General features: G+C 43.4%; 1 protein-coding gene across 4 annotated transcripts in view; it reads left to right on the top strand.

Moving 5' to 3' along the window:
- Positions 1-26,045, top strand: part of ANK3 (ankyrin 3) — a 348,893-nt gene that overhangs the window by 299,947 nt on the left and 22,901 nt on the right. For 2 of the 4 annotated variants that reach the window (XM_062214424.1, XM_062214425.1), the window contains 7 exons: positions 81-162; positions 12,646-12,720; positions 16,997-17,128; positions 18,008-18,151; positions 21,007-21,315; positions 21,595-21,685; positions 24,737-25,118. In XM_062214424.1, the coding sequence (XP_062070408.1) occupies positions 81-162; positions 12,646-12,720; positions 16,997-17,128; positions 18,008-18,151; positions 21,007-21,315; positions 21,595-21,685; positions 24,737-25,118 (1,215 nt within the window). Of the gene's footprint in view, positions 1-80; positions 163-4,237; positions 12,017-12,645; positions 12,721-16,996; positions 17,129-18,007; positions 18,152-21,006; positions 21,686-24,736; positions 25,119-26,045 lie in introns of all 4 variants that reach the window. The other 2 variants (XM_062214422.1, XM_062214423.1) reach the window with 2 other exon arrangements.

Below are 26,045 nucleotides of genomic sequence, written 5' to 3'. Positions count from 1 at the left end.
CATCCTAAAAGCTGTTTCACAACCAGGGCGGTGTCACAGGGAAGCTGCAAACAGAGGCTCTTTCCCCTTTTCTTTTTCAGGCTGAGAAAGCAGATAGACGCCAGAGCTTTGCATCTTTAGCTTTACGTAAGCGCTACAGCTACTTGACTGAGCCTGGAATGAGTGAGTTTTCTAACACGTTTACTAATCTATGCGGATTTTTGTAAGAAGAGACATTTTTTCTATACCAACTAAATTTTGATGTTGTTAGAAAACCCAGTGACAAAAGAAGAGTTGCCTATCATGAAATTGAAATAATCTTTTGTACATACTTGAAGACATGAAGTACAAACACCCCTAATATACAGCTTTCGAAGCAGTTTTTAAAGCCACTATTCTTTAGTTAGAAGCCTCTATTGCTTTTCTTTTAAAACCTTGATTTGTCAACTATTCTAGGAGATAAATACCAGTATTGATTTCATTCTGTGTTCAGAAAAGAAAATATTTTCTCCTATATATTTGGGATGGTAGTGAGGAGGATAAGGTTACTTTGGTTGTCACCTCATTTTCCACAACACAGATAGGTTGTTGTATCCTAGCCCTGAGGCTTTTTCTTCCCACTTTGCAAGAATTTTATTTTCTTACTTTCTTTAGGGAGCATTTGCTTACTCATTTCTTATTTCTTCCATCCCACCTCGTACTCTCCCAACCCTGACTTTATTACAATATCACTTCTGAAGCTGATTTTCACTAGACTGGTTAAACCCCTTTCTCACTGCCTGTTTTAGTTCATTGTTAAGTGCCTGGCAAGCATCAGAGTATTAGATTCTGTTGTGTTCGTTCATCTTCCCTTGCTCATCTCTGCTTCCTTCCTCTCCTTCCCTCAACCTGCTCATTGTCATGACAGGCCTCAAGATCACTCCCTCAACAAAGGGGAGCTAAGAGGACCAAGGGCAGCACAGTGATTGACTGGTAGAAAGTGGTACCACTTTAGCCATCAGAGAGCTGCAGACAGTTTGTACAGAAATTAGTTTTTAATTAGGGAGTTGTTCCTGGCTGTTCCATCGATTCATAGTTGCTTGAATTCAGGGAGGTTGGGAAATTTACCAGTAAGAGCCACCATTTTGGTTTTCCCTCCTTACCTAATTACAGTTTTTGTGGGTCAACATAGCGTATAAAATATGTAGTAGGAAACTACTCCACTGCTGAGTTCAGATGGTCTTAGCATAGTCTGCTGGAACCTAGCTCTTTGACTACTGGGGAAGTTTTTATATTGAAATATAAAATAGGGAGTACCAGGGAAATGATACCCTACTACACTCATGAACATTTCCTTGGATCTGTTTTCTCCCTTAGCAGAAAAATCTGTAAAGCCTTCCAGAAACTGGAGCCGAAATTTGCTCCTATTGTGCTACTGAATAAGGAGGGTGTGTGAGTGTTCACGTGTGCGTAGGTAGATGGTTTTCCAATTAAACTAAATACACCGGGTAGAAGGGTTTTTTTTGAATATTGGTTTGCCCTGGAGACCATATTGTGATCTAAATCTTAGCCTCAAAGGGAAGTTGGTGGGGAGGCCCACCACACCCCAAGGCACCATCCATTGGTTTTGGGTGGGCTTGATGGACCAGATCATTTAGATCACAGGCCCCCTGGAACAGGCAGGTTTCCATCTGATTCTGGTCCTCCAAGAGTTTGGGGGGATTCCTGAATGATAAGGACATTGATGGGTTAAGTCATTGAATTTTTCCCACTTATCAAAGTGGTCCAACATTTTTAGTTAGATTCAGGTAGGGTAGATGCAGCTAGTTTTTCTTGACTATTGCTGGAAGGAAGAGGGCATTTCTGTTTTTATGAAAGGGTATGTAAAGGTAGTGTGCCAGGGGTAGAAAGGAATAAAAGGGGAGTAAAAGAGAACTACAAAATGCCATGGCCTCTGAATTGGTTTTAAAACATTCCTGCTGCTTCCTGTTCCCCTAGGAAAAAGATTCTGATATAGCTCAGTGTCTAATAATCCAAAATTACCTTTGTTATAAAAGATATTGTGAAAAGACATATCATTAAAAGATAAAATGTGTAACTGATCATTCAGTAAGTTGGTTGTTCTTTGCAAAGTATAGAAGCATAGATAGGGTTCAAAAAGACTTCTTTGCCTGATGGAGCCATCCTTCAGTGGTAAAGGAGAGAGGCATTGCCCATTTCTAGTAGTTACCAAATACATCCATGAACTGAGGCCAAGTCATTGGATGGAAAGGATCCCTAGATCGTCCATTTGCGTTATGGTGTTTCCAACAAATTGAGCAACATGGTACTGCGAATCGCAGCTAGGAAGGGTAATGAATAGGTGAGTTTTTCCTTAGTTCTTCCTCTTCCTTAGAGTAATTTGTAAGTGTTGACAAGGATAGGTTCTGACTGTCTGAATTTAAACGTACACCAGGAGTAAAAGTCTTCCCCTTTTGAGGGAGAAGCTGGTAATCCGAGGACAGGATAGTAGCAGTGGCCTGGCACAGCGGAGGAGGAACAGGAAAGATGAAGTTGAGTCTCATTTTCTTTTCAAGTTCCATTATTACTCGGAACCAAGGTTTTCACGGAGCAAGACTGTCTGCAAATTTGGCATAGAACATGTCCCTCAGCAGGTGTTCAAAATCTCTGTGACCTGCTTGATGGGCTTGTTAGAGCTGAAGAAGTAGAGAGGGCTAAGGTGTGTTTGCTGTCCCCCTGCAAGTGTGCTTATCTCATTTGTATGTTTCTTACCCCTCTCCGCCCCCGCAAGGAGAATGCATTTGTCTTTTCTAGTGGTAGGTCTACCTCATGGCTGCTCCAATGATTGAGGTACCCACGACTCCAATGAATATGAATTGGTACCTTTGCAATTGACAGACACGTACACACACACACACACAAATATACCATATCCCACTGTAGATACCTAAATATGGGGTGTTAAAAATATGACTGTGGTCTTTAGATTTTCCCCCATGATACCTTTTGAGAATCTAAAGTGGAATAGATTATGAAACAATACCTCAGATAATCTGTGTTCTCGCAACCATCATGAAGAAAGCCACAGACATGGCTCTATATACGTATAGATGTATTTTATAATGTACAGTAGTAAATACTTTGCTAAAATCTCAAAAGGTACCAAGACTTTACATCTCATGGAAAAAGTGTACTCTTCTTTTTAAATGCTGTTGTGAAAGTATTTTTAAAGTGTATATATTGCGCATAATATGGCATACAAATTGTATTACTTTATTGGCTTGTTTGCCATGATATATCGTGCATGATAAGATGTTTTCAGTTGCTTTGCTTGCTTATGGTAACCATGAACCACATTTTCTGTTTTTTTTTTTTTTTTCCTTTGTGTGTGTATGTACACATGCATTTAAAAATCATTCCATGTTACATTTTCTTTTTTCCCCCATCAAAAGGAATATACTGCATGGAAAAGATAAATGCAAACATTCCTTTTCTTTGTTTTTGTTTTGTTTAAGATTCTGACTCAGAAAATTTCTTGCTCTTATTGGCTTTTTATGGGTGTAAAGCATAACCGAATTGTGCATGGAAGATACAGATTGAAAATCCAGTGGCTTCATAGTTTGCACATCAGTTGCCTGTCACCTAAAAGTTATTTTGGATTCTGCATGAAATAGGCTTGAGTGGTCTTCTCAAACAGTTGTAGATATTTAATGTGCAGTTACACATCTGGAAATGGTTCTGAGGAGGTACACTCTCTATCATGGGAAGGCTCAAGGAGAGGAGGGAGGGTTAGACAATGACTACAATGAAAGTCATATGGTTGCACGAAACAAACATGTGCGGATACAGGCAAAACAGAGCGGCTACTGAAACTTCCAAACCAGCACATAAGAAAGTCAATAGGAAGTAAGGGAAGAGTTTTCCATCGTGGTTATTTCTCATCATTAATTCTTTCCTCATGTGTTTCCATTTTTCATTGTTGGCCTATTTGGTTGCGATGTGCTTTTCCCGTCTTTCATTTCCCACTGCTCCGTTTTTTATTTCTTGAGTTGTTTTTTAAACTTTGGATTAGTTGTATTGTCTGTGGAAATTTTATTTTTCCTCCTTTATGTAATTGTCCCTTTTTGCCTCTTCCATTCTAAGTCATGCTGCAAACAATTGTACTTGCTTTTGTAATATTTCAAAGTTTACTGACCAATTTTTTTCTCTGGTCTCTCTGTTTCTCAACCATTTTTGTTGATTTTTGTGTTTGATTTCATTTTAAAATTTTAAGAAACAGTTGAACGGAGTGCAGGAGCAACAAGATCCCTCCCTACCACTTACTCATACAAGCCATTCTTTTCTACAAGACCATACCAGTCCTGGACAACAGCTGCGAATACAGTGCCTGGGCCGGCCAAGTCAGGCTTCACTTCCTTATCAAGTTCTTCCTCTAATACGCCGTCCGCTTCTCCATTAAAATCGATATGGTCTGTTTCGACTCCCTCTCCAATCAAATCCACATTAGGCGCGTCAACTACATCTTCAGTTAAATCCATTAGTGACGTGGCATCTCCAATTAGATCTTTTCGGACAATTTCTTCGCCAATAAAAACGGTGGTGTCACAATCTCCATACAGTCTCCAAGTTTCCTCTGGTACCCTGGTTAGACCTCCCACAGTCACAGAGGCCACGCCCTTAAAAGGGCTGGCATCCAACTCTACGTTTTCCTCTCGAACCTCTCCAGTGACTACAGGAGGGTCCCTGCTGGAGAGGTCATCAATTACCATGACACCCCCGGCTTCCCCCAAATCCAACCTTAACATGTATTCCTCCAGTTTGCCATTTAAGTCCATCATTACATCAGCAACACCGCTGATCTCGTCGCCTTTAAAGTCAGTAGTGGCTCCAGCCCAGTCGGCAGTCGATGTCATTTCATCCGCTAAAGTCACGATGGCATCTGCTCTGTCGTCACCCTTGAAACAGGTGCCCGGACATGCAGAGGTAGCTTTAGTCAATGGCTCGGTTTCTCCTCTGAAATATCCGTCGTCTTCGACTCTGATTAACGGATGCAAAGCCACTGCCACGTTACAGGACAAAATTTCCACAGCCACAAACTCTGTCGTGAACGCAGCCACTGACACGGTTGACAAAGTATTTGCCACCACGACAGCGATGCCATTTTCCCCACTCAGGTCATACGTCCCCGCAGCGGCTCCATCAGCTTTTCCGTCTCTAAGAACTCCTTCCGCAAGTGCTCTCTATACATCCCTCGGGCCATCGCTCTCCGCAACTACCTCCTCTGTAACGTCATCAGTCATCACAGTGCCGGTATACTCTGTAGTCAATGTTTTGCCAGAACCAGCCCTAAAGAAACTTCCAGACTCGAATTCACTCACCAAATCAGCAGCCGCCTTGCTGTCGCCCATTAAAACATTGACCACGGAGACACGCCCCCAGCCCCATTTCAGTCGAACTGCATCGCCGGGGAAGTCATGTCTGTTCCTTACGCCCTCCGCCCTAAAGCTGTCCACTCTGTCTTCTCTATCTTCCAGTCAGGAGATATTAAAAGACGTGGCCGAAATGAAAGAGGACCTCATGCGGATGACCGCGATACTGCAGACGGACGTGCCCGAGGAGAAGCCGTTCCCCGCCGAGCTCCCCAGGGAAGGGAGGATGGAGGACGAAGAACCGTTCAAAATTGTGGAGAAAGTAAAGGAAGACTTAGTGAAGGTCAGCGAGATCCTGAAGAAGGATGTGTGTGTGGATGACAAAGGATCGCCCAAGTCCCCCAAGAGTGACCAGGGACGCTCTCCCGAAGAGGACTGGACCGAGTTTAGTTCGGAAGAAATCCGGGAGGCCAGACAGGCTGCAGCCAGCCACGCCCCGTCCCTGCCCGAGAGGGTGCAAGTCAAGGCGAAGGCCGCCTCGGAGAAGGATTATAACCTGACCAAAGTCATCGATTACCTGACCAACGATATTGGGAGCGGCTCCCTGACAAACCTCAAGTACAAGTTCGAGGATGCAAAGAAGGACGGCGAGGAGAGACAGAAGAGAATTTTAAAGCCAGCGATGGCTTTGCAGGAACACAAACTCAAAATGCCTCCAGCCTCCGTGAGGCCGTCCACCTCTGAGAAAGAGCTGTGTAAGATGGCCGATTCCTTCTTTGGCACGGATACGATTCTCGAGTCGCCAGACGACTTCTCTCAACACGACCAAGATAAAAGCCCCTTGTCTGACAGCGGCTTTGAAACGAGAAGCGAGAAAACCCCTTCGGCCCCGCAGAGCGCCGAGAGCACGGGGCCCAAACCGCTTTTTCACGAGGTCCCCATCCCACCTGTCATCACGGAGACCAGAACGGAAGTGGTTCATGTGATCCGGAGCTATGAGCCCTCGGCCGGGGAGGCTCCCCAGCCCCAGCCAGAGGAGCCCGGGTCCCCCAAGCCCTCGCCCACCTTTACGGAGCTGGAGCCAAAGCCCGCCCCCTCCAGCATCAAGGAGAAGGTGAAAGCCTTCCAGATGAAAGCCAACGGCGAAGACGAGGAGTCCAGCCGGGTGCTGGGCAAAGGCGTGCGCGTCAAAGAGGAGACCCACATCACGACCACCACCCGGATGGTGTACCATTCCCCACCGGGCAGCGAGGGCAGCTCCGAGAGGATCGAGGAGACCATGTCGGTCCACGACATCATGAAGGCCTTTCAGTCTGGGCGCGACCCTTCCAAAGAGCTGGCAGGTCTGTTTGAGCATAAGTCGGCAGTGCCTCCAGACGGTCACAGGTGTGCGGCTGAAGCCTCAGCCCAACATGCAGAGAAGGACAGCCAAATGAAACCCAAACTGGAGCGTATTATAGAAGTCCACATCGAAAAAGGTAACCAAGCTGAGCCCACTGAAGTCATTATTAGAGAAACCAAAAAGCATCCAGAGAAGGAGATGTATGTGTTTCAGAAAGACTTATCCCGGGGAGATATTAACCTAAAAGAGTTTCTGCCAGAAAAACACGATGCTTTTCCTTGCCCAGAGGAACAGGGTCAGCAAGAAGAAGAAGAACTCACTGCCGAGGAGTCCTTGCCTTCCTACCTGGAGTCTTCCCGAGTAAACACTCCCGTGTCCCAAGAAGAAGACAGTCGCCCTAGTTCCGCTCAGCTCATATCCGATGACTCCTATAAAACACTGAGGCTTCTGAGTCAGCACTCGATAGAGTACCATGACGATGAGTTGTCAGAACTAAGAGGGGAGTCTTACAGGTTTGCTGAGAAAATGCTTCTGTCAGACAAGCTAGATGTGTCTCACTCCGATACGGAGGAGTCTAGCTCAGAGTTACAGGGGTCTGATAAGCGGGCCAGAGAAAAAGTAGCCACTGCCCCCAAAAAAGAAATTCTCTCCAAAATCTATAAAGATGTGTCTGAAAATGGTGTAGGGAAGGTGTCTAAAGATGAGCATTTTGATAAAGTGACAGTGTTGCACTACCCTGGCGATGTCGGTAGTCCCAAGCATGCCATGTGGATGCGCTTCACTGAGGACAGACTAGAGAGAGGTAGAGAGAAGCTGATGTACGAAGACAGGGTGGACAGGACCGTGAAGGAGGCGGAAGAGAAACTGACTGAAGTGTCACAGTTTTTTCGTGACAAAACCGAAAAGCTAAACGATGAACTGCAGTCCCCCGAGAAAAAGCCGCGCCCGAGAAATGGCAAAGACTACTCTGCCCAGGGTCCCGAGAAGGGCCTGCTCACGGAACTGCTGGCGTCCAACGAGGAGTGGGTTAAGGCAAGGCAGCACGGCCACGATGGAGCCGGCTTCCCCAGGGCCGAGGAGAGGAGAGCACCCGGTGTCAGCCCCGAGAAGCCGGCTCTTCTCCCCCCGCACGCTGGAGATGGCAAGTCCCCAGAGGAAGCCAGAGGAGGCGTGGCCCAGAGCAAAGCACCCGAAGGGCCCCAGTCTGGATTTCAGCTCAAACAATCCAAACTCAGTTCCATTCGATTAAAATTTGAACAAGGCGCGCACATCAAAAGTAAGGACGTGTGCGACGAAGACAAGAGGCCGGATGGCCAATCCAGAATCCCAGTTAAAAAACTGCAGGAGAGCAGGCTGCCTGTCCACCAAGCCTTTGCTAGAGAAAAACAGCAGAAGGGCGGCACAGACCTCGCAGATCAAAGTGGCTCTGTGCAAAACGATGCTCTGGTATCGAAAGCTAAAGATGAGGCTGCCCAAGGCGGCGACGTGGTCATGAACGATGTTGGCTCCGATGAGGCGATAACACAGAGAACTGAGACACCAAGTAAAGCCATGCCTGAGCGTTTTTCTGAGCACCAGGCTGCAGACTTAGCGTGTCCTGTAACCTCAGACTTAGCCACTGCTAAGGGACCGTGGGACAAAAAGGTCTTTAGGACGTGGGAAAGTTCCGGAGCCAGTTACAATAAGTCCCAGAAAGAAAAACTTTCGCATGTCCTCGTCCATGATGTGAGAGAGAGTCACCTGGGCCACCCCGAGAGTCAGAGTGTCGCCCAAAAGAACGAATTTCTGTCTGTGACTGAGAGAGAACACAGAGTGTTAACCAATGGCTCTCTCTCAGAAATTAAGGAAATGACTGTAAAATCGCCCTCCAAAAAAGTCTTATACAGGGAATATGTTGTTACGGACGGGGACCGTCCAGGCGGGCCTCCTGAGCAGCCGGCCAGGAGAGGCGAGAGCCCGGCCGTGTCGCATGGCCCGGTCCGCGTGGCCGAGGAGAGGAACGGGCTGCCTGCTAACGGTCCCCACGCTTTCTGTGAGCCCACGGCGCTTCCGAAACACGCACCTACCCCCAAGCTGTCCCAGTCGAGTCTGAGTAAAGAGACAGTTGAGACAAAGCACTTTAATTCCATAGAAGATGCAAAAGTCACCTACTCAGAAATCAGCAAAGTGTCCAAACAGAGTTACGTAGGCTTGTGTCCACCTCTCGAGGAACCCGAGACCTCCCCCACCAAATCTCCTGATTCTTTAGAGTTTAGCCCAGGCCAGGAGTCGCCCTCTAGTGACGTATTTGACCACAGTCCCATGGACGGATTGGAGAAACTTGCACCCCTAGCGCAGACAGAGGGAGGGAAGGAGATAAAAACCTTGCCTGTGTATGTGAGTTTCGTGCAAGTGGGGAAGCAATATGAAAAAGAGATTCAACAAGGAAGTGTCAAAAAAATCATAAGTCAGGAGTGTAAGACAGTGCAAGAAACCAGGGGGACCTTTTACACAACCAGGCAGCCGAAGCAGCCTCCCTCTCCCCAAGGTAGCCCGGAAGACGACACTCTAGAGCAAGTGTCCTTTCTGGACAGCTCTGGGAAAAGCCCTTTGACCCCGGAAACACCCAGTTCGGAGGAAGTGAGCTACGAGTTTACGTCCAAGACACCAGACTCGCTCATAGCCTTCATACCAGGCAAACCCAGTCCAATCCCCGAGGTTTCTGAGGAATCGGAGGAGGAGGAGCAGGCCAAGTCGACCTCCCTAAAGCAGCCCGCGGTGGAGGAAACCCCAGTCGCACGGGAAATGCCCGATGAGGTGGGCAGAGACTCTAGCCAAAGGCCTAAAACCAATCGAGTTGCCTACATTGAATTTCCTCCTCCTCCCCCGCTGGATGCGGAGCACCTGGAGTCAGAGAAGCAGCCTTATCGCCCCGAGAAGGACGGTGAGCTGATCGAAGTGAGCCTGCAAGATGAACACGACAAGTACCAGCTGGCGGAACCGGTCATCCGAGTGCAGCCGCCGTCCCCGGTCCCTCCGGGGGCCGATGTCAGCGATTCCAGCGACGACGAGTCCATTTATCAGCCGGTCCCAGTTAAAAAATACACCTTCAAATTAAAGGAGGTAGACGACGATCAAAAAGAAATGACGAAATGCAAAGCGGCCACTGCCAAGGCCGGCAACCAGAAGGAATCGGAAAGTAACGGATCTGCCAAGGAGAATGACTTTGGCCTCCCCCTTGACTCGCCTCAGAACGAAACGGCCCAGAATGGGAACAACGACCAGTCCATCACCGAGTGTTCCATCGCCACCACCGCAGAATTTTCCCACGATACAGACGCCACCGAGATCGACTCTCTGGATGGCTACGACCTGCAAGACGAAGACGATGGTTTGACCGAGAGTGATTCCAAGCTCCCAAGTCAGCCCATGGAAATTAAGAAAGATGTCTGGAACACTGAGGGCATTCTGAAGCCAGCCGACCGCTCGTTTAGCCAGAGTAAACTGGAAGTTATCGAGGAGGAGGGGAAGGTGGGACCAGAGGAGGAGAAGCCATGTGCGCAAAGTCCTCCCTCCGGAAAGACTGCTGATAAGACTGAGCCGAAGTCCGGGGCCCAGTTCTTCACCCTAGAAGGCAGACATCCCGACAGATCAGTGTTTCCTGACACTTACTTCAGTTACAAAGTAGACGAAGAATTTGCCACTCCTTTTAAAACCGTAGCTACCAAAGGTCTAGATTTCGACCCCTGGTCTAATAACCGAGGGGACGATGACGTTTTTGACAGTAAGTCCCGGGACGATGACACTAAGCCGTTTGGTCTGGCGGTGGAAGACCGCTCTCCAGCAACAACCCCTGATACAACGCCAGCCAGAACGCCAACTGACGAAAGTACCCCAACTAGTGAGCCTAACCCCTTCCCATTTCATGAAGGAAAAATGTTTGAGATGACTCGCAGTGGTGCAATTGACATGAGCAAGAGGGATTTTGTTGAAGAGAGGCTCCAATTTTTCCAGATTGGTGAGCATACTTCTGAAGGGAAGTCAGGGGGCCAGGGGGAAGGGGATGAAACCATGGTCACGGCCACACCACAGCCACAGGCAGGGGACACCGCTGTAGAAGCCAATCTAGAGAGAAATGTAGAGACACCTGCAGTGGAACCTCCCCCCAGCCTCCCGACCAGCGGAGAGGGTCAGGAAGACACATCCGGTAGCGGCTCCCTGGAGAGAGCGGCAGCGGCAGCGGCCACCAGCACCTCTAAAGTTGACCCCAAGTTGCGCACGCCCATCAAAATGGGAATTTCTGCATCTACCATGACCATGAAGAAAGAAGGCCCTGCAGAAGTACCAGATAAGCTAGAAGCGGTGGCGACCAGTTGTCAGGGATTAGAACACGAAGCTCTAAGCATGACTGCAAATGCAGCCGGTAGCCAGATGGGCGTTAGGCCCCAAGAAAGACATGATTTTCAACAAGATAACTTTAATAACAACAACAATTTGGATGCTTCCACCATGCACACAGATCACATGACAAGTCATGTAGTGCTCCCAGAACATTCCGCACCCAGATGTGCCACTGAGAAAGCTAAGCCAGTGAAAGGCTCCTCAGGAAAAAAGCCAGGGCTACCACACGGACACTGCACAAAAGATAAGCAGAAAGTGCTCGGGGAGCAGCAAAGGACAAAGGAATCCATAGGGATTAGGCGACAATCCAAACTTCCCATAAAGGCCACTGCACCAAAAGATAACCTCCCACCCAACCATATGCCAAACCTTAAGGCAAGTAAAACGAAGCAGGTTAGTCCATCTGGGAAAACCACAACCCTTCCTCCTCCTTCATGTGTAGATGGAAAGTCCAGAATCCCAGTAAAACACACACACAGGGATAACACAGTCTCAGTTAGAAAAGCATGTGCCACCCAGAAACAAGGGCAGCCAGAGAAAGACAAGGCCAAACAGCTTCCGTCCAAGTTGCCAGTAAAGGTAAGATCCACCTGTGTCACCACCACCACCACCACCACCACTGCCACGAGCACCACCAGCAGCAGCAGCACCACCTCCACCACCACAGTGAAAGTCAGGAAAAGTCAGCTTAAGGAAGTATGTAAACATTCCATTGAATATTTTAAGGGAATTAGTGGCGAGACCTTAAAGCTTGTGGAGCGCCTCTCTGAAGAAGACAGAAAGATGCAGTCCGAGGTGTCCGATGAGGAAGAGAGTACCTCAAGAAACACGTCGTTGTCCGAGACTTCCCGGGCTGGCAAGCCTTCAGTTACCACGAAGTCTGCTAGAGATAAGAACACAGAGGCAGCGCCTTTAAAATCAAAGAGTGAAAAGGCCGGCAGTGAGAGGAGGAGCAGTAGGAGGACTGGTGAGAATGAAGGCAGGCAGGGTTCTCGAGCGCTCTTGGCTCACAGCCCGGAGACCCAGCATAGTTTGTAAACACTTGCCGACTCGTAGACCCTAGTGCATGACCCGTTGTGATTGCCTGTGGAGTGACTTACCAGTAGTTTCTCATTCTGTCATTGTCATCTGTATGTGCTGTCTTCTCTCCTCTCCTCTCTTCCTGTGAATCCGACTGCACTGTAGACAGCTAGGGAAGCATGCTGAAGACATTGGTGTCATTCAAGATGAACAACTTTCTTTTTTTTTTCTCATGTGCTAATGGATATGATTCTGTCAAAGTCAAAGCACAGATGTTGAAATCCCATCGTGGTGTTTTCACCGACACGACACTCCTGTACCTGTTGTGAAGTAGCTAGCTCGTCAGCATGTTCAATCCCATTACATCGAGCATCCATGTAGTCTTGACATTGGCCTGATGCAGGTGAAAAACACGTGAGCCATGTGAAAAGCGGTGTTCATGTAGGCGACTAGGACACATTTCGGTGTACAGTGTTAGCATTAGTCTCTCTGTAAAATCTGAGTACTGCTGAAAGCAATTTTCCAGTATCGTGTCTTTCTTGATGATTATTTTAATTAAGAAATTGTAAATCGTAGGTCCACAGAGTCCATGTGAGCGGACAGATATCAGGATGGCAATAGTAGCCGATCACCTGGGACTTAGTTGGACAGGTAAGTGTGTACGTTCCCAGACAAAACGAGTATTGTTTCTATAATTTTGTTGTCTTATTCACAAGCGGTCCACTTTTTTTAAAAAATATAAAGAAGCAACTAATAAAGGTGTTTTTATCATGTGCAGTCCTATTTACTCACCCACACACACACACACACACACTGTGTTTTTCCAAAGCTTGATGTAGGCATGCACACTAAGGAATAGAAATTTAAATCTTACTTTAAATACTTTCTTCACAAAGACATTTCTGGCTATTTAGAATAAACTTTTACCTAATAGCAAATTGTTTTATGCTATTAAACACAGCCAACTCCTCCTATAACTTCTGTTCTTAGAGCAGTTCTCCTAGGTAGCTGTTGAAAACAGATTTTCATTCGTGAGTCATGTTCACAGTTTTTATGATAGACAAGGAGTCTTCGAAATGTTCATGGAGGGGGCAGGCAAGCATTTGTGGCACGGTAGGTTAAGCCACATGTTGGGACACCTACCTCCCGTATCTGAGTGCCTGGGATCAAATCCCACCTCTGCTTCTGAGCCAACTTCTTGCTCCTGGGAAGGCAGCACATACACTTGAATTCTTGCCACCCACATGGAATTCCTGGATCCTGGCTTGTACCTGGCCCAGCCCCGGCTATTTCAGCAGTTTGGAGAGTGACCTAGCAGGTGGAAGATCTCTTCCACTTTATCTCCCTGTTGTTCTGCCTTTCATATAAATTAGTAAACTTTTTTCTAAAAAAAAAAAAAAAAGTTTATTGAATGTCCATATAATGAAAAACTGCTTGGATTTCACATTTTTTTACACTAACATAATCTTTTAAACCCATTTTTTAACAAACCTTCTAAACTTTCTAGACATATAATCTGGAACATTACTTATGCTTTTAATCTTTAAATACACTTACCTGTATGCTCAAAGATTTGTTTAAAAGGAAAAGCTTAGATCTTAATAACAGGAAATAAGGATTATTTGTAATATCTGTGTTAAGCAGAAAACAGAGGAATGACAGTTTAAATTTTGAGTTAATTTTTCTTAACGGGGCCAATGTTGTGACACAGTGAGTTAAGCCAGTAACTGCAACACCAGCATTGTGTATGAGCGCCGGTTCGAGTCCAGACTGCTCCACTTCTGAACCAGCTCCCTGCTAATACCTTTAGAAATGCAGCCGAAGATGGCCACCCATGGGGGAGACCTGAATGGAGTCCAGAGCTCCTGGCTTTGGCCTGTTTCAGCCCCAGCCATTACGGTTTTGGGGGGAATAACTAGCAGATGCAAGATCTCTCTCTGGCTTTCCCTGTTTCTTTGTAACTCTGCCTTTCAAACATGTGAGTCTTTAAAAAATAAAAAATATTTTAAAAACAAGATACAAAAAAGTTAATACTTGTATGCTCAGTGTGCAAAAGTAGTTCAGTGAATGAGTGAAATAGTTTATGATCAAAGTGTAGAAAAGGAATATTTGGCTTGATTCACTTCACTGAAGATGAGGTTCTGTGGACAATTCAGCTTTGTAACCAAATCCTACCTCACATGAATCTGAGAAATTGTAAAGTGTTTTAGATTGTGTTATTTATTTATTTGTAAGGCAGACATCCTGTTTCACTCCTCAAATGCCTACAACAGCCAGGGCCAGGTAAGGCCAAAGCCAGGAGTCAGAACTCAATGTGGGTCTCCTACGTGGGTGACAGAGACCCAAGTACTTCAGGTATCACCTGTTGTCGCCTAGAGCACCCATCAGCAAAAAGCTGGAATTGGAAGTGGAGCTGGACCTCTAACCCAGGCACTCTGATACAGCATATGGGTTGTTGCTAGCAGTGTTGTAATCACTGCAGCAAACACCCACTGCGTTTACTTATTTTATTTGTATTGAGTGTATTTTTACATGTATGCAAAAAAGCATAATAGTAAAAATAACATCAATTGTTGTCATATCTAAAGTCATCTTGCATACCAGGAGCAACATACATTCCATATAATTAGCTGTGTTATTGAAAGGGAGAATGTAATGTGAACCCAGATAATGGGCAGCAAAGTCATCTAAATTATTTCCCACTGAATGCCCACCACCATCACCTCTACCACTTATTCAAGCCTCCTCTTCCTCTCCACCCCTGCCCTCCACCAACCTCTCAGGTCCACTGCCAGTGATCAGGAGCCTAGCGGAGCGCTAAAAACACAGGTTATATGAGTAATCATTTGCAGTTGAGAGAATTATAATTTATGCCATATATTTTCTGACAAACATCAAGTTAATGTTTATATTTTAACACTGGATGCTGTAATCTGAAAATGTACTGAAGCAAATGTTGATTTTGCGATAGTATATTTCTGTAACTATTATTTTCTTTAAGTACAGTCTTTAGTTTGTCACAGTAAATTCTTTTTTTTTTTTTTTATTTTTGACAGGCAGAGTGGACAGTGAGAGAGAGAGAGACAGGGAGAAAGGTCTTCCTTTTGCCATTGGTTCACCCTCCAATGGCCGCCGCGGTAGGCGCGCTACGGCCGGCGCACCGTGCTGATCCGATGGCAGGAGCCAGGTGCTTCTCCTGGTCTCCCATGGGGTGCAGGGCCCAAGCACTTGGACCATCCTCCACTGCACTCCCTGGCCACAGCAGAGAGCTGGCCTGGAAGAGGGGCAACCGGGACAGGATCGGTGCCCCGACCGGGACTAGAACCCGGTGTGCCGGCGCCGCAAGGCGGAGGATTAGCCTAGTGAGCCGCGGCGCCGGCCCACAGTAAATTCTTAATGTCGCATGATTTTGTGTCACCAGACAATAGATAGTTTGGTCATGAAGACTTGTTGGGCATTAGCAGTATTGTGTCTTAAACCACAGAGATGAAAGATTTTAAAAACTACATAATTCCCTAAATAGAATTATTATATGCTTACATTTAAGTAAATAAATCAAATTTAAACCTCTCCCTCAAAACTATTAACATCCTAATGTGCTTTGACTTTTCTAAAAAAAAAAAAAGTGTAATATGCATACCATATAATGCTTGGCTTTTTCCTTTGTAACTACAAATAGTTACAAATTTTATAGTTTTCTAAAAAACATTCTCTGATCTTGGGTTTCATGGATAAAGAGCATATCTAATATATAAACCTTACGATGGCATTTTTCTAACTGTGGGTTCCAAGACACTAATGAATCATGAAATGAATTCATGCTTTGTTTTTGCTGCTAAATGGAATACAAAGGGAAATATCTGTAAATTACATATGTTGATGCTAAGTTTAGCTGCATGAGGATCTGGCTTCATTTATATAAGTACCATTACATACAATATATTTCTTAACTATAGGCCATGATCAAAATTGTTTGCAAGCCACTGCACCTTACTTTAATTTTTCTCCTTTCGTTCAACATATGGATTGCTTTCAATTATTTGGTACTAAAAGCTTGCAATGTTATCTGTATAAATTATTGTATACCATCGTTAGGTATTGACAGAATAGTTTTCTAGAAGTGGATCACTTGGTCAAAACATAAGGAATTTTGCCAAATTGCTGGAAACATTTCTTATAGGGACTAGAAGCTTGACTGAATCTTTTTCCATTGGAGTATTTTTCTTATTTTTTAATCATTTAAGAGAATACACACCCAAGGGAGTATAGCAAAATTTAAAATGAAATATGTGTCTCCTGAGGCAGCCATGAACCCTTAGATCCTATGTATCTTTCCAAAGATACTGTGCATTTACAAGAATGAACGTATGAGTGTTTGCGTAAACATGGATGGAAAGCCATCTCCCTTTTATTTCAACACAAATGGCTGCACATCCTATATAATGATCTGACCTGGAGCCACCAGTTAATCTCCACAGTGGAGTTCATCAGAATATAGAGGGTGAACCATTAGGTGAGTGAGAGACCTATTTCATGATGATAGGTTTTCCTCTAAGCAGCCTCATGATTAATTGAATAAATAATGCCCATGTCTACCTTGTATGCAATGTATTCAAATGGCAGGAAATCTGGTTGAATTAAAAGAAGCAACATAGTCTTTGTAAAGACAAAGGATCTTAATGAAACCATCTCTAAGCGAACTCTGATCCCTAAGGAATTACCCCAGAAGAGTTAAGACACAGCCCGACTATGATCACTACTTTGCTGTGACATCAAGTAGATGAAGATTAATGCCCCAGGCTGTACTTGGGCCTTTCTATAAAATTCCTTTTGTTTTTGTTTCTGTAGCACTTGAGCATTACTTTGATGAAATGTGTGTGGTAAAAAGTAGAATATGCAATCCTAGTAATTCTTTTTCTTTTTGCAGAACTGGCAAGGGAACTGAATTTTTCAGTGGATGAAATCAATCAAATACGTGTGGAAAATCCAAATTCTTTAATTTCTCAAAGCTTCATGTTATTAAAAAAATGGGTTACCAGAGACGGAAAAAATGCTACAAGTATGCTAAAATTATATTCTTTTTTACTTTCAAAAGTGCATATATCCAGATTTTAAATAAGCCTACTCGCAGGTTCATTCAGATATAGGGGGAAAGAGCAGATCAACATAGAGTAACAGCAAGGTTTTTGCCATTGCACTTGTTTAAGTAAATGCTAAGTAAGATTCTAAAAGTCTGCCCTGAGAAAGGTTTTTGGAAAGCAAACAGTAGTGAATGTTCCGCATTTAGTCAGTCATTTTCCCCCATGACCATCACAAATGAAAACATAGTTGCAGCTGTTAGATGAGGGAAGGGTCATCAGAAACCCTTCAAAGTTACTGTCAGGAGCAGAAGTAGATGTAGAGCTAGGAGCGGAAAGCAGGACAGGACCAGTGATTAGGCAGACGGGTCTATGCAACTTCATTTGAGCTGGAAGAAAATTCTCTAATACGGTCGAGTTGGAAGTGGTTGGGTATGAATGGCGCTCTCCTTTAGCAAGGGCCAACCCCCAACACTCTGGAATAAGCAATCCTGAGTCAGCCCGACCTTAGTGAGGCATGAAGATGCTAAGCATCAAATAGGAGGGTGACCGATTTTGACATCCTGAAAGCAAAGGCACTTGTTGAAAGTTTTATTAGATTCTCCTATAATGAAACGTTGTCTGGCTTTCTTAAAGCCCATTCGCTCTGTTAAAGTAAAATGACGGCTGTTGTGATCGCAGCGCAACAGAGTGACTTGTGAGACCCCAGCTTCTCCCCTATAGCAATGAGCAGTCCGAGCCCTGGTGATAGTGACACTGAGCTGGAAGGCCAGGAAGGCGACAGCAACTGTGTCGTGGATGTTGTGCTGCCAGGAAGAGAGTCATTCAACTGGGTTTCAACCTTTTTTTCTCCTTTTCAGCTGATGCCTTAACGTCGGTCTTGACAAAAATTAATCGAATAGATATAGTGACTCTGCTAGAAGGACCAATATTTGATTATGGAAATATTTCAGGCACCAGGAGTTTTGCAGACGAGAACAATGTTTTCCATGACCCGGTTGATGGTAATTGACTTTAATGTTCATATTTGTGTAATCTTTGGATGAAATTTGAAACTGTAGCCAGTCAGGCAGTTGCTTAAAACCAACTGACTTGCGATTTGCTTGATTTAATTTCTCATTTTCACAGCATTTTCTCTACCAGGGTCTGCAAATAAGCACTCTGAGATCAGAGCCAACTTGGTGAATGTCTCTGTAGCATAAAACATTAATAAAGTAGCATGAAAGTATAAGTTACCTGAAAGAGCTGCTATTTTTAATATTCTCTGTGACCAAATGGAAAAAAGCTTAATATCTAGAAAATGCATTGCTTTTGTCACTTAAATTTTTTTATTAACCTAAAAGGCTTGTAATTTCTTTTATTCACATATCAATAAAACTAAATTGTGAGCCATTTTTACCAAATAAGCAGGGTACTGAGTCAACTTGCAGCATATATTGTACAAATTAAGGTAAAATGGGGAATTACTGAACTGGGACCAAGTATTTCTGTGTGCACTGAAAGTCTAATATATCACTCAACTGTTTTCATTATTTAGCTTTCTTTTAACTTGAAATGCTGCTGTTTTTCTTTGTAAAAGCCCAACCTGATCTATCATATATAAAAGGCAGCATAATTTCAAAGTCAGTGAGCACAGATGTCACTAATAACAAAAGAATTCCTTTTTCACTTTGCCTTCATTTACATGATGTTGTCATCTTCCCTTTATTACATAGACTGGGGCTTTTTAATCAAAGTGTTGAGAAATGCCTAAGATTATCTCACTATGTCAAGCCAGTCTTGTCCTTCCTACAATGAGTGTTGAGTAGAGAATGTTGAGGAGGAGGAGGAAGAAGGAAAAGGAGCTAAGAGATGTTTTTCTACTATTACAAATTTTAAAAGCTCCGGTCAGATTTCTCTATTTTTCAGTTGATCAAGTTAGACTGACAAGAGTCATTTCCAAATCTACATATGTGACGTGATAAAAGATCTCAATGTCTTAGACAGTCTCTGTTTACCACAGTTGAAGTGAACAGAAAATTTAAAGCATACCTGTTATCCACAAAGTAAACACATAGGAAATAAGTCAAAAGTGGTTCCTTTTTATGCTTCTAAATGCCATAGAACCTTAGGAAAAAATTCTCTTCAGGACCTTGTCTTACATGTGAAGCTATATAAATAAACTCTTTTTGCACTAAATACACATCACTGTTCTATCAATTCTAAATCGCTGATAAGTCAGTGAGTAGAGTCCTCTAACACTCCTTACTGGGAAAAAAATGTTAAGGACAGTCCCACAAATAAAAGCGATCACCAGCAGCATAGCAGAAATGCTATGCTGTCATAAGCTTTGTTTAATTATAACCTTGTAAAACCAGAAATATCGTTAATGTAAACTCACAAGAACATTTTCTTGCTGTCTCTTCATATTTTATATTCCTTGCTGAAAATTTTCTTAGGGAAAATTTAGGAAGGTGTAAGCGAAGCACCATCTCACTATGCAGATGATGAGCTCCAGCTTCTAAACAAAATTCTGGTTTATGGGTGACCATAACTGAAATATGTCCACTTACCTATAGCAGTTCGAATTTAAAACAGCAGCTCAATTGAAATTTACAGTGGGCTGATGGAAAAATTTGGCTCTGGTTTTATGGACCAATAATTCAGAAAATGTGCATTGTGGCCTTTTTCTCCTGTCTCTCCTCTTGATTGAACTTTGAAACCTCCTTTCCTCACCATGACCAGACCATGGTTGACTTTGCTCTCTGCTGAGACAGAAAAACACATTGGTAGTCCACACAGCAGTGTTTCAAACAAGGGGTTAGCTCCCTCCCTCCCTTCCTTCCTTCCTTTTGTGTAGACTGATTAATGAACTCTGTTTCATAAGTGTGGTCATGACCATTCAGAGTGCTCTTTGCAAATGGTTTTTTACCTCTCTGTGTATCACGTGTTTTTTTGCCCTTTATTTGATTCATGGTTCTAAGTAGACTCCATCATGCACTTTACCAAGACCTTCACCTGCAAGGGTACCTGGAAGAGTTCATGGAAAATGGAATTAAAAGATAAGTTTATTTTGATGCCAAAAATTTTTTTGAAATCCATGTGTAGTTGTTTCATGATACTCATTTTGCAGAAATTTTGAAGACTTTCAGATATGTGGATTTCAAATTCTTTTTGCACCAAAACAAACTTCTAATTCCTCTTTCCGTGAACTTTTTGAAGTACCCTTGTACACCTCCACCTTTCATCTCTGTCACATATGTCACCCAAAAACTTTATATGGAGCCTTTTCTACTTTGTTTGCTTTTTGAATCATTTTCCCCATCATGTGTTTGGATTATTTTTCCCGGTGCTACTGCTCTAAAATCTGATAATCATTTCTTTCCAAAGATTAGCTTCATTTTCTTTATTGTAAATTGCATGTAAAACTAGAGTTGGGTTGTATTGCTCATATGTACAGTTTTTAAAATAAGGTCATTAATTATGAAAATTGGTTTCTTGTGGCTTTCTGTATTCAGTCTACCACAGTATGAATTTTGCATGCTCAAAGTAGGAAGCTAATAAATTTAGCTGTTAACTAAATGTATCTTCAATAACCGCTAACTTAGTTGGATTAAATTAGTCTGCACCTTTAAGCTCCAATATTAAAATTACAAAAGCCGATAGAAACAATTGATATTAGTGTTCCATTTTATTGTAGTTTGCACTAGGCTTTTTATTTCATTGTAGTGCATTTAAGTGAACTAAACCAATAAATTTGTCAACATGATTCTGTATTTCATCATACATGCTCATACCTGATCTACCTTGTCATTCCATGTGTTTTTGTTTGTTGTATGCTAATTCATTCCAGTCAGTCCAAATGTACTGTCTTCCATAGGTTATGCTTCCCTTCAAGTGGAACTGGAAACCCCCTCAGGCTTGCACTACACACCACCCACCCCTTTGCAGCAAGATGATTATTTTAGCGATATCTCTAGCATAGAGTCTCCCCTTAGGACCCCTAGTAGACTGAGTGATGGGCTAGTGCCTTCCCAGGGAAACGTAGTGCATGCAGCAGATGGACCTCCGGTCGTAACTGCAGAAGACATCTCCTTAGAAGACAGCAAACTGGAAGACTCAGTGCCTTTGACAGAGATGCCCGAAGCAGTGGATGTAGATGAGAGCCAGTTGGAGGATGTGTGTCTGAGTGAGTATCCTCAATACCTCGGAAGTTTCCCTGGGGTCCCCAAGGATGGTAAAGCGGCAGAGCCATGGAAGCAGACTAGCGAAGTGGCAGTGAGCTCTGAGCAGCAGGAGAAAGGAAAATCTGGTCCTGTTGAGGAGATGACGGAAGAAAAGCTCAAATCTCTATTTGAGGACATTCAACTCGAAGAAGGAGTAGAGTCTGAGGAAATGACAGAAGAAAAAGTACAGGCTATTCTTAAACGTGTTCAGCAAGCGGAACTGGAAATGTCTTCAATTACAGGTTGGCAGAACGAGACGTCCGGCGGAAACGTAGAGTCTCCAGCACAGGCGCGAAGAATCGCTGGTGGGTTACTCGATCGGCTGGACGACAGGTATGGCTCTGTGGCAGGGAAAGCGAAGTGGAGCGCGGGTTACCTGTGAGCAGTGTGTTGTGAATGCACGCTTTTTAGCCTTGACATTTTGTAAATGACCATTCTAGTTTGGGGATACTACTTGATTTTAGAGTTGGTTCCTTATGCCCATCTGGTGGGAGAAGATTAATTTAAATTCAAATTATGCTCCAAACTAATGAGAGCCTGGAGTAAAAAGGAAAAGATTTTACATACATGCCCAAGATTTATACAATGCCTTTCCTTTGGAAGACTGCTCTACTCTAGTTTAATTGCATTATTCTTATCGCATGGCTAATAATTAATGTTCATTCAAAATAGATAAAAATCCAGATCTTTCAAAATTGAAACACTTATAGTGTCTCCTAACTGTAAAAATGATTACATGCAAACAGAATATTAAAATACAGGCTACGCAGATCAGTTCAACCTTATCATCTAGTAATAACTACGCTCACATTTTTGTGTTGATTTCCTTTCTTCCATGCACATTCTTTAGAATGTCAATGCTGGAAATGCAGAGAAGCCAAAGAAGAAAGCTAGGATACTAAGAAAAACACTGCTAACTCTGTCCCTCTATTGTTTACATATAGAATGTTTTTCATCACTTTAACATGTAATTCTTTTTCTTAAATATTCATTTATTTGAAAGACAGAAGGAAAGAGAGAGAGGAGAGGGAAGGAGAGAGATCTTCCATGCACTTGTTCATTCCCCAAATGGCTACAACAGTTGGGGCTGGGCCATGCCGAAGCTCAGAGCTTCATCCAGGTCTCCCACATGGTGGAACGGGCCCAAGTACTTGGACCATCTTCTATGGCTTTCCCACAAGGAGCTGGGTGGGAAGCGGAGCGGCTATACAGCGTTCACATGAGATGCCGGCGTCAGAAGCAGAGGCTTAGCCACTTGCTCCACGACGCCAGCCCCTGAAACATGTGATTCTGGACTCCAAATACTGTGACCATGATAGACATTTATTTATAGCAAAAATAATTCCCTGATTGTAAGTAAGGCCCTGCTATAGAAAGGTAAGATCCAGTGTTCTTAAGGCATTGGTTCAAATCCCACCACTGATAGAAATTCTCCTAAATCACAGAGGCTACCTAAGTTGTAAGAACATCACTTTAGTCATCTTTCTACTACTTTCCTCCAACCAGTTTACCAATCAAAAAGAAAGCATGTATCATGCCTCCCAAATGATTGGTGCAAATAGCAATCTCTTACTAATCACCGTTACTTTCATTTATGCACACATTACTGCTTCAATGGCAACTAATGAGAAACTTTCGGTTGGATGCAAGAGAACTCACGACCCACTTCTAATGTTTTCATGCCACTGATAAGCTCTTGTTCAGTAAAATTTCCCACAAGGAGAGTTAATAAAATTTTCCAAAAAGAGTTTATAAAATTTTCAGAGAAAAACTTTCTAAACTCCTTTTGAAAAATGGAATCATCAGTCAATTCTATATACAGCCCACCAAAGAGACAACTGCACAAAGGGTGCTAGTTTTGATTCTATATTCTAGGATAGTCACATAATTCATAGTTATGTGTCAGGAAATAAACTTAGATATTAAACTGGCTGACATTTCTTGTTTTTTATATATATATATAGGCTCTGTCAGTAAATTACATATGCAAAATTCTAATGAGTTACCTGGTTGTTCTGTTAAAATAGGAAAATGCCAGGGAGTTTGCCCTTCATATTAGCAAATGTAGAGTAGAAGAACTTAGGCAAGCAGTGTGGACTGGGGAAAGAAAAATTAAACAATTCATGAAAGTGTATTATTTTATAGTATCTACACAATAGAGTGTGCTATTGATATGTTTCAAAAATAAAAACATAGAGGTCAGCACTGTGGTGTAGCAGCTAAAGCCACTGCCTGCAATGCCACCATCCCAAAAGGGCACTGGTTCGAGTCATGGCTGCTCCACTTCCAATCCAGCTCTCTGCTATGGCTTGGAAAAACAGTAGAAGATGGCCCAAGTCCTTGGGCCCCTGCACCCATGTAGGAGACCTGGAAGAAGCTCATGGCTTCCTGGCTTTAGATCGGTACAACTCCTGCCATTGTGGCTATTTGGGGAGTGAACTAGTAGATGGAAGAACTTTCTCCCTCCCTCTCTCTCCCTCTCCCCACCTCTCTGTAAATCTGCCTTTCAAATAAAAATAAATCTTTAAAATAATCTAAACTTGATTCAAAAGACTATGTATGTGTATCATATATATTATATATACCTATGAAACGTTTCACTAATTATTGCACTTCTGCAGGTGTTAAGCAGAAATACTAAAACAATACGTATGTTACAAAATAAAATGAATTGTCTATACTGAAACTAGTAAGAAAAAATTAGAAGTTGAAAAAAAGGGTTTTAACAGTTAGGGCAAACAGTCTTCACAGTAAGCAGAAGCAAAGGGTGTGCACCAAGATGATCCCCTGTGATATCAGCAGAGGTCAGGATTGGAGAAAGCTGGCAGTCAACTGAAGGTATCGGTAGTTGGAAAAGCAAAATAGTAGGCGCCGCAATTGAAAACGTAGACACTACCGAACTGTGGACTTCTCACAGAGTTCAGAGTTCACCAGGGAACTCTGTATCATGGGACTCACTGAGGAACATCATTTTTGTTCTTTGTTAGTTTTTTTTTTTTTTTCTTACTAGTGCTAGAAAAGGATTTTGAGGTATCTTCCACTTTTAGGTTGATAGAGTGGGAAACTCTGGATAGGTCCAGGAACCTCTCTGGATCACTTTTCAAGATGTAAAATCCATGTGCTTGTAGAGCTGCAATTAAAAAAAAATGACATGATGACTAGCTAGGTTGAGGGGTCCCTGGAGCCTGTGCACACCTGCCTACACCCCTACCTGTGAGAGCGCCTCACATTTTAAATCCCATGATCAGATTTTTCATGCCTCTCTATGCCTTCAGGAGGAGTTAGAAGATATGCTTGAAAATATGCTCTGAAAACTCAGAGCGGATGAAGCCCCTTTGTAGCCACATGTTGCCATTGTAAATTTGCACATTTTGCCTTTTGCAGCCCTGACCAATGTAGAGATTCCATTACCTCATATCTGAAAGGAGAGCCTGGGCAATTTGAAGCCAATGGAAGCCATGCAGAAGTCACTCCAGAAGCAAAGACAAAATCTTACTTTCCAGAATCCCAAAATGATATAGGGAAACAGAGTGCTAAGGAAATTCTCAAACCAAAAATACACGGATCCGGTCGTGTTGAGGAACCCGCATCGCCACTAGCAGCATATCAGAAATCTCTGGAAGAAACCAGCAAGCTTGTAATAGAAGAGCCCAAACCCTGTGTGCCTGTCAGTATGAAAAAGATGAGTAGTAGGACTTGTCCTGCACACGGCAAGCCGAGGCTTAGCCTCCACGAAGAAGAGGCCTCCAGTGGGTCTGAGCAGAAGGTACGTCATCCGGGCATCCAGCGTGCCCCCCCAGCCCCTCCCTCCTGGTGCTCTGCTTGTTTTGCTTCCTCCTGTAATCCTGAGCTCGAGGTCCTTTCTGTGACGAGAATACAAGCACGTGCAGTTGCAGCATTAATGGTGGAGGTGAGGATGTACTGAGCAGACATGTGATTTGCTCATACTTTGGTTTCCTGGGTAAGAAAAAGGACTGTTTCTTTAGTTGTCTTCAGGAAGGAAAATAGCCCAGCAACATTAAGCAACTTATTTAAGGTGCAGGATTGATTTTGTCTGGGATACACACTCCCACCTCCGAATCCAGCCATCTTCCTTTGGGAGGAAGATAGGGATTTTGACCTTCTCTGCTTCTGTGGCATAAACGATCTGTAGCATTTGCTCCATCTAAAGTTCTATGCTATAAGGTGTGTCTTGAAATGATGAAACCAGTTCCCATGCTTAAAATGAGGTAGAAGGACAGCCCTTACAGATTTAAAGTTAGAAATGTCATTTTTATAATTGTTATATCCAGGTTGGTAACTGTCTTGACATTTGTTTCCAGTAATTTTTAAATCTTACTGTTATAACATTATTTGCTTTTTCTTTGTGCTTACATTTTTTTTGTGGTTACATCAACTAGATTTATATGTATTTCTACCACTATTGAAGTCAAAAATGTATTTTACATGGAAATTATGGCTCACAGATGGATATAAGAAAGCAGAAATGAGCTCTACTCCTATTTATTTCCTACATTGTTCACTCCTTTTTGTACTATCAATTTTTGTGTGATACACAGAATCATGTGTTTGGAATAATGGTACTTGGAGTTTTGTCTCAGCTTCACACCCATTGCTGTTTGGGGAGGAAAAAAACAAGTCTCCTGAAACAGTGAGTCCAGGACTCCTGTGAGATCTTGAACAATGTGTAGTG

This window comes from Lepus europaeus, chromosome 17 (assembly GCF_033115175.1).
Source record: "Lepus europaeus isolate LE1 chromosome 17, mLepTim1.pri, whole genome shotgun sequence".
Classification (NCBI taxonomy): Eukaryota; Metazoa; Chordata; class Mammalia; order Lagomorpha; family Leporidae; genus Lepus; species Lepus europaeus.
The sequence above is the reverse complement of the archived record's forward strand: the minus strand, read 5'-3'. Positions and strand labels throughout refer to the sequence as shown.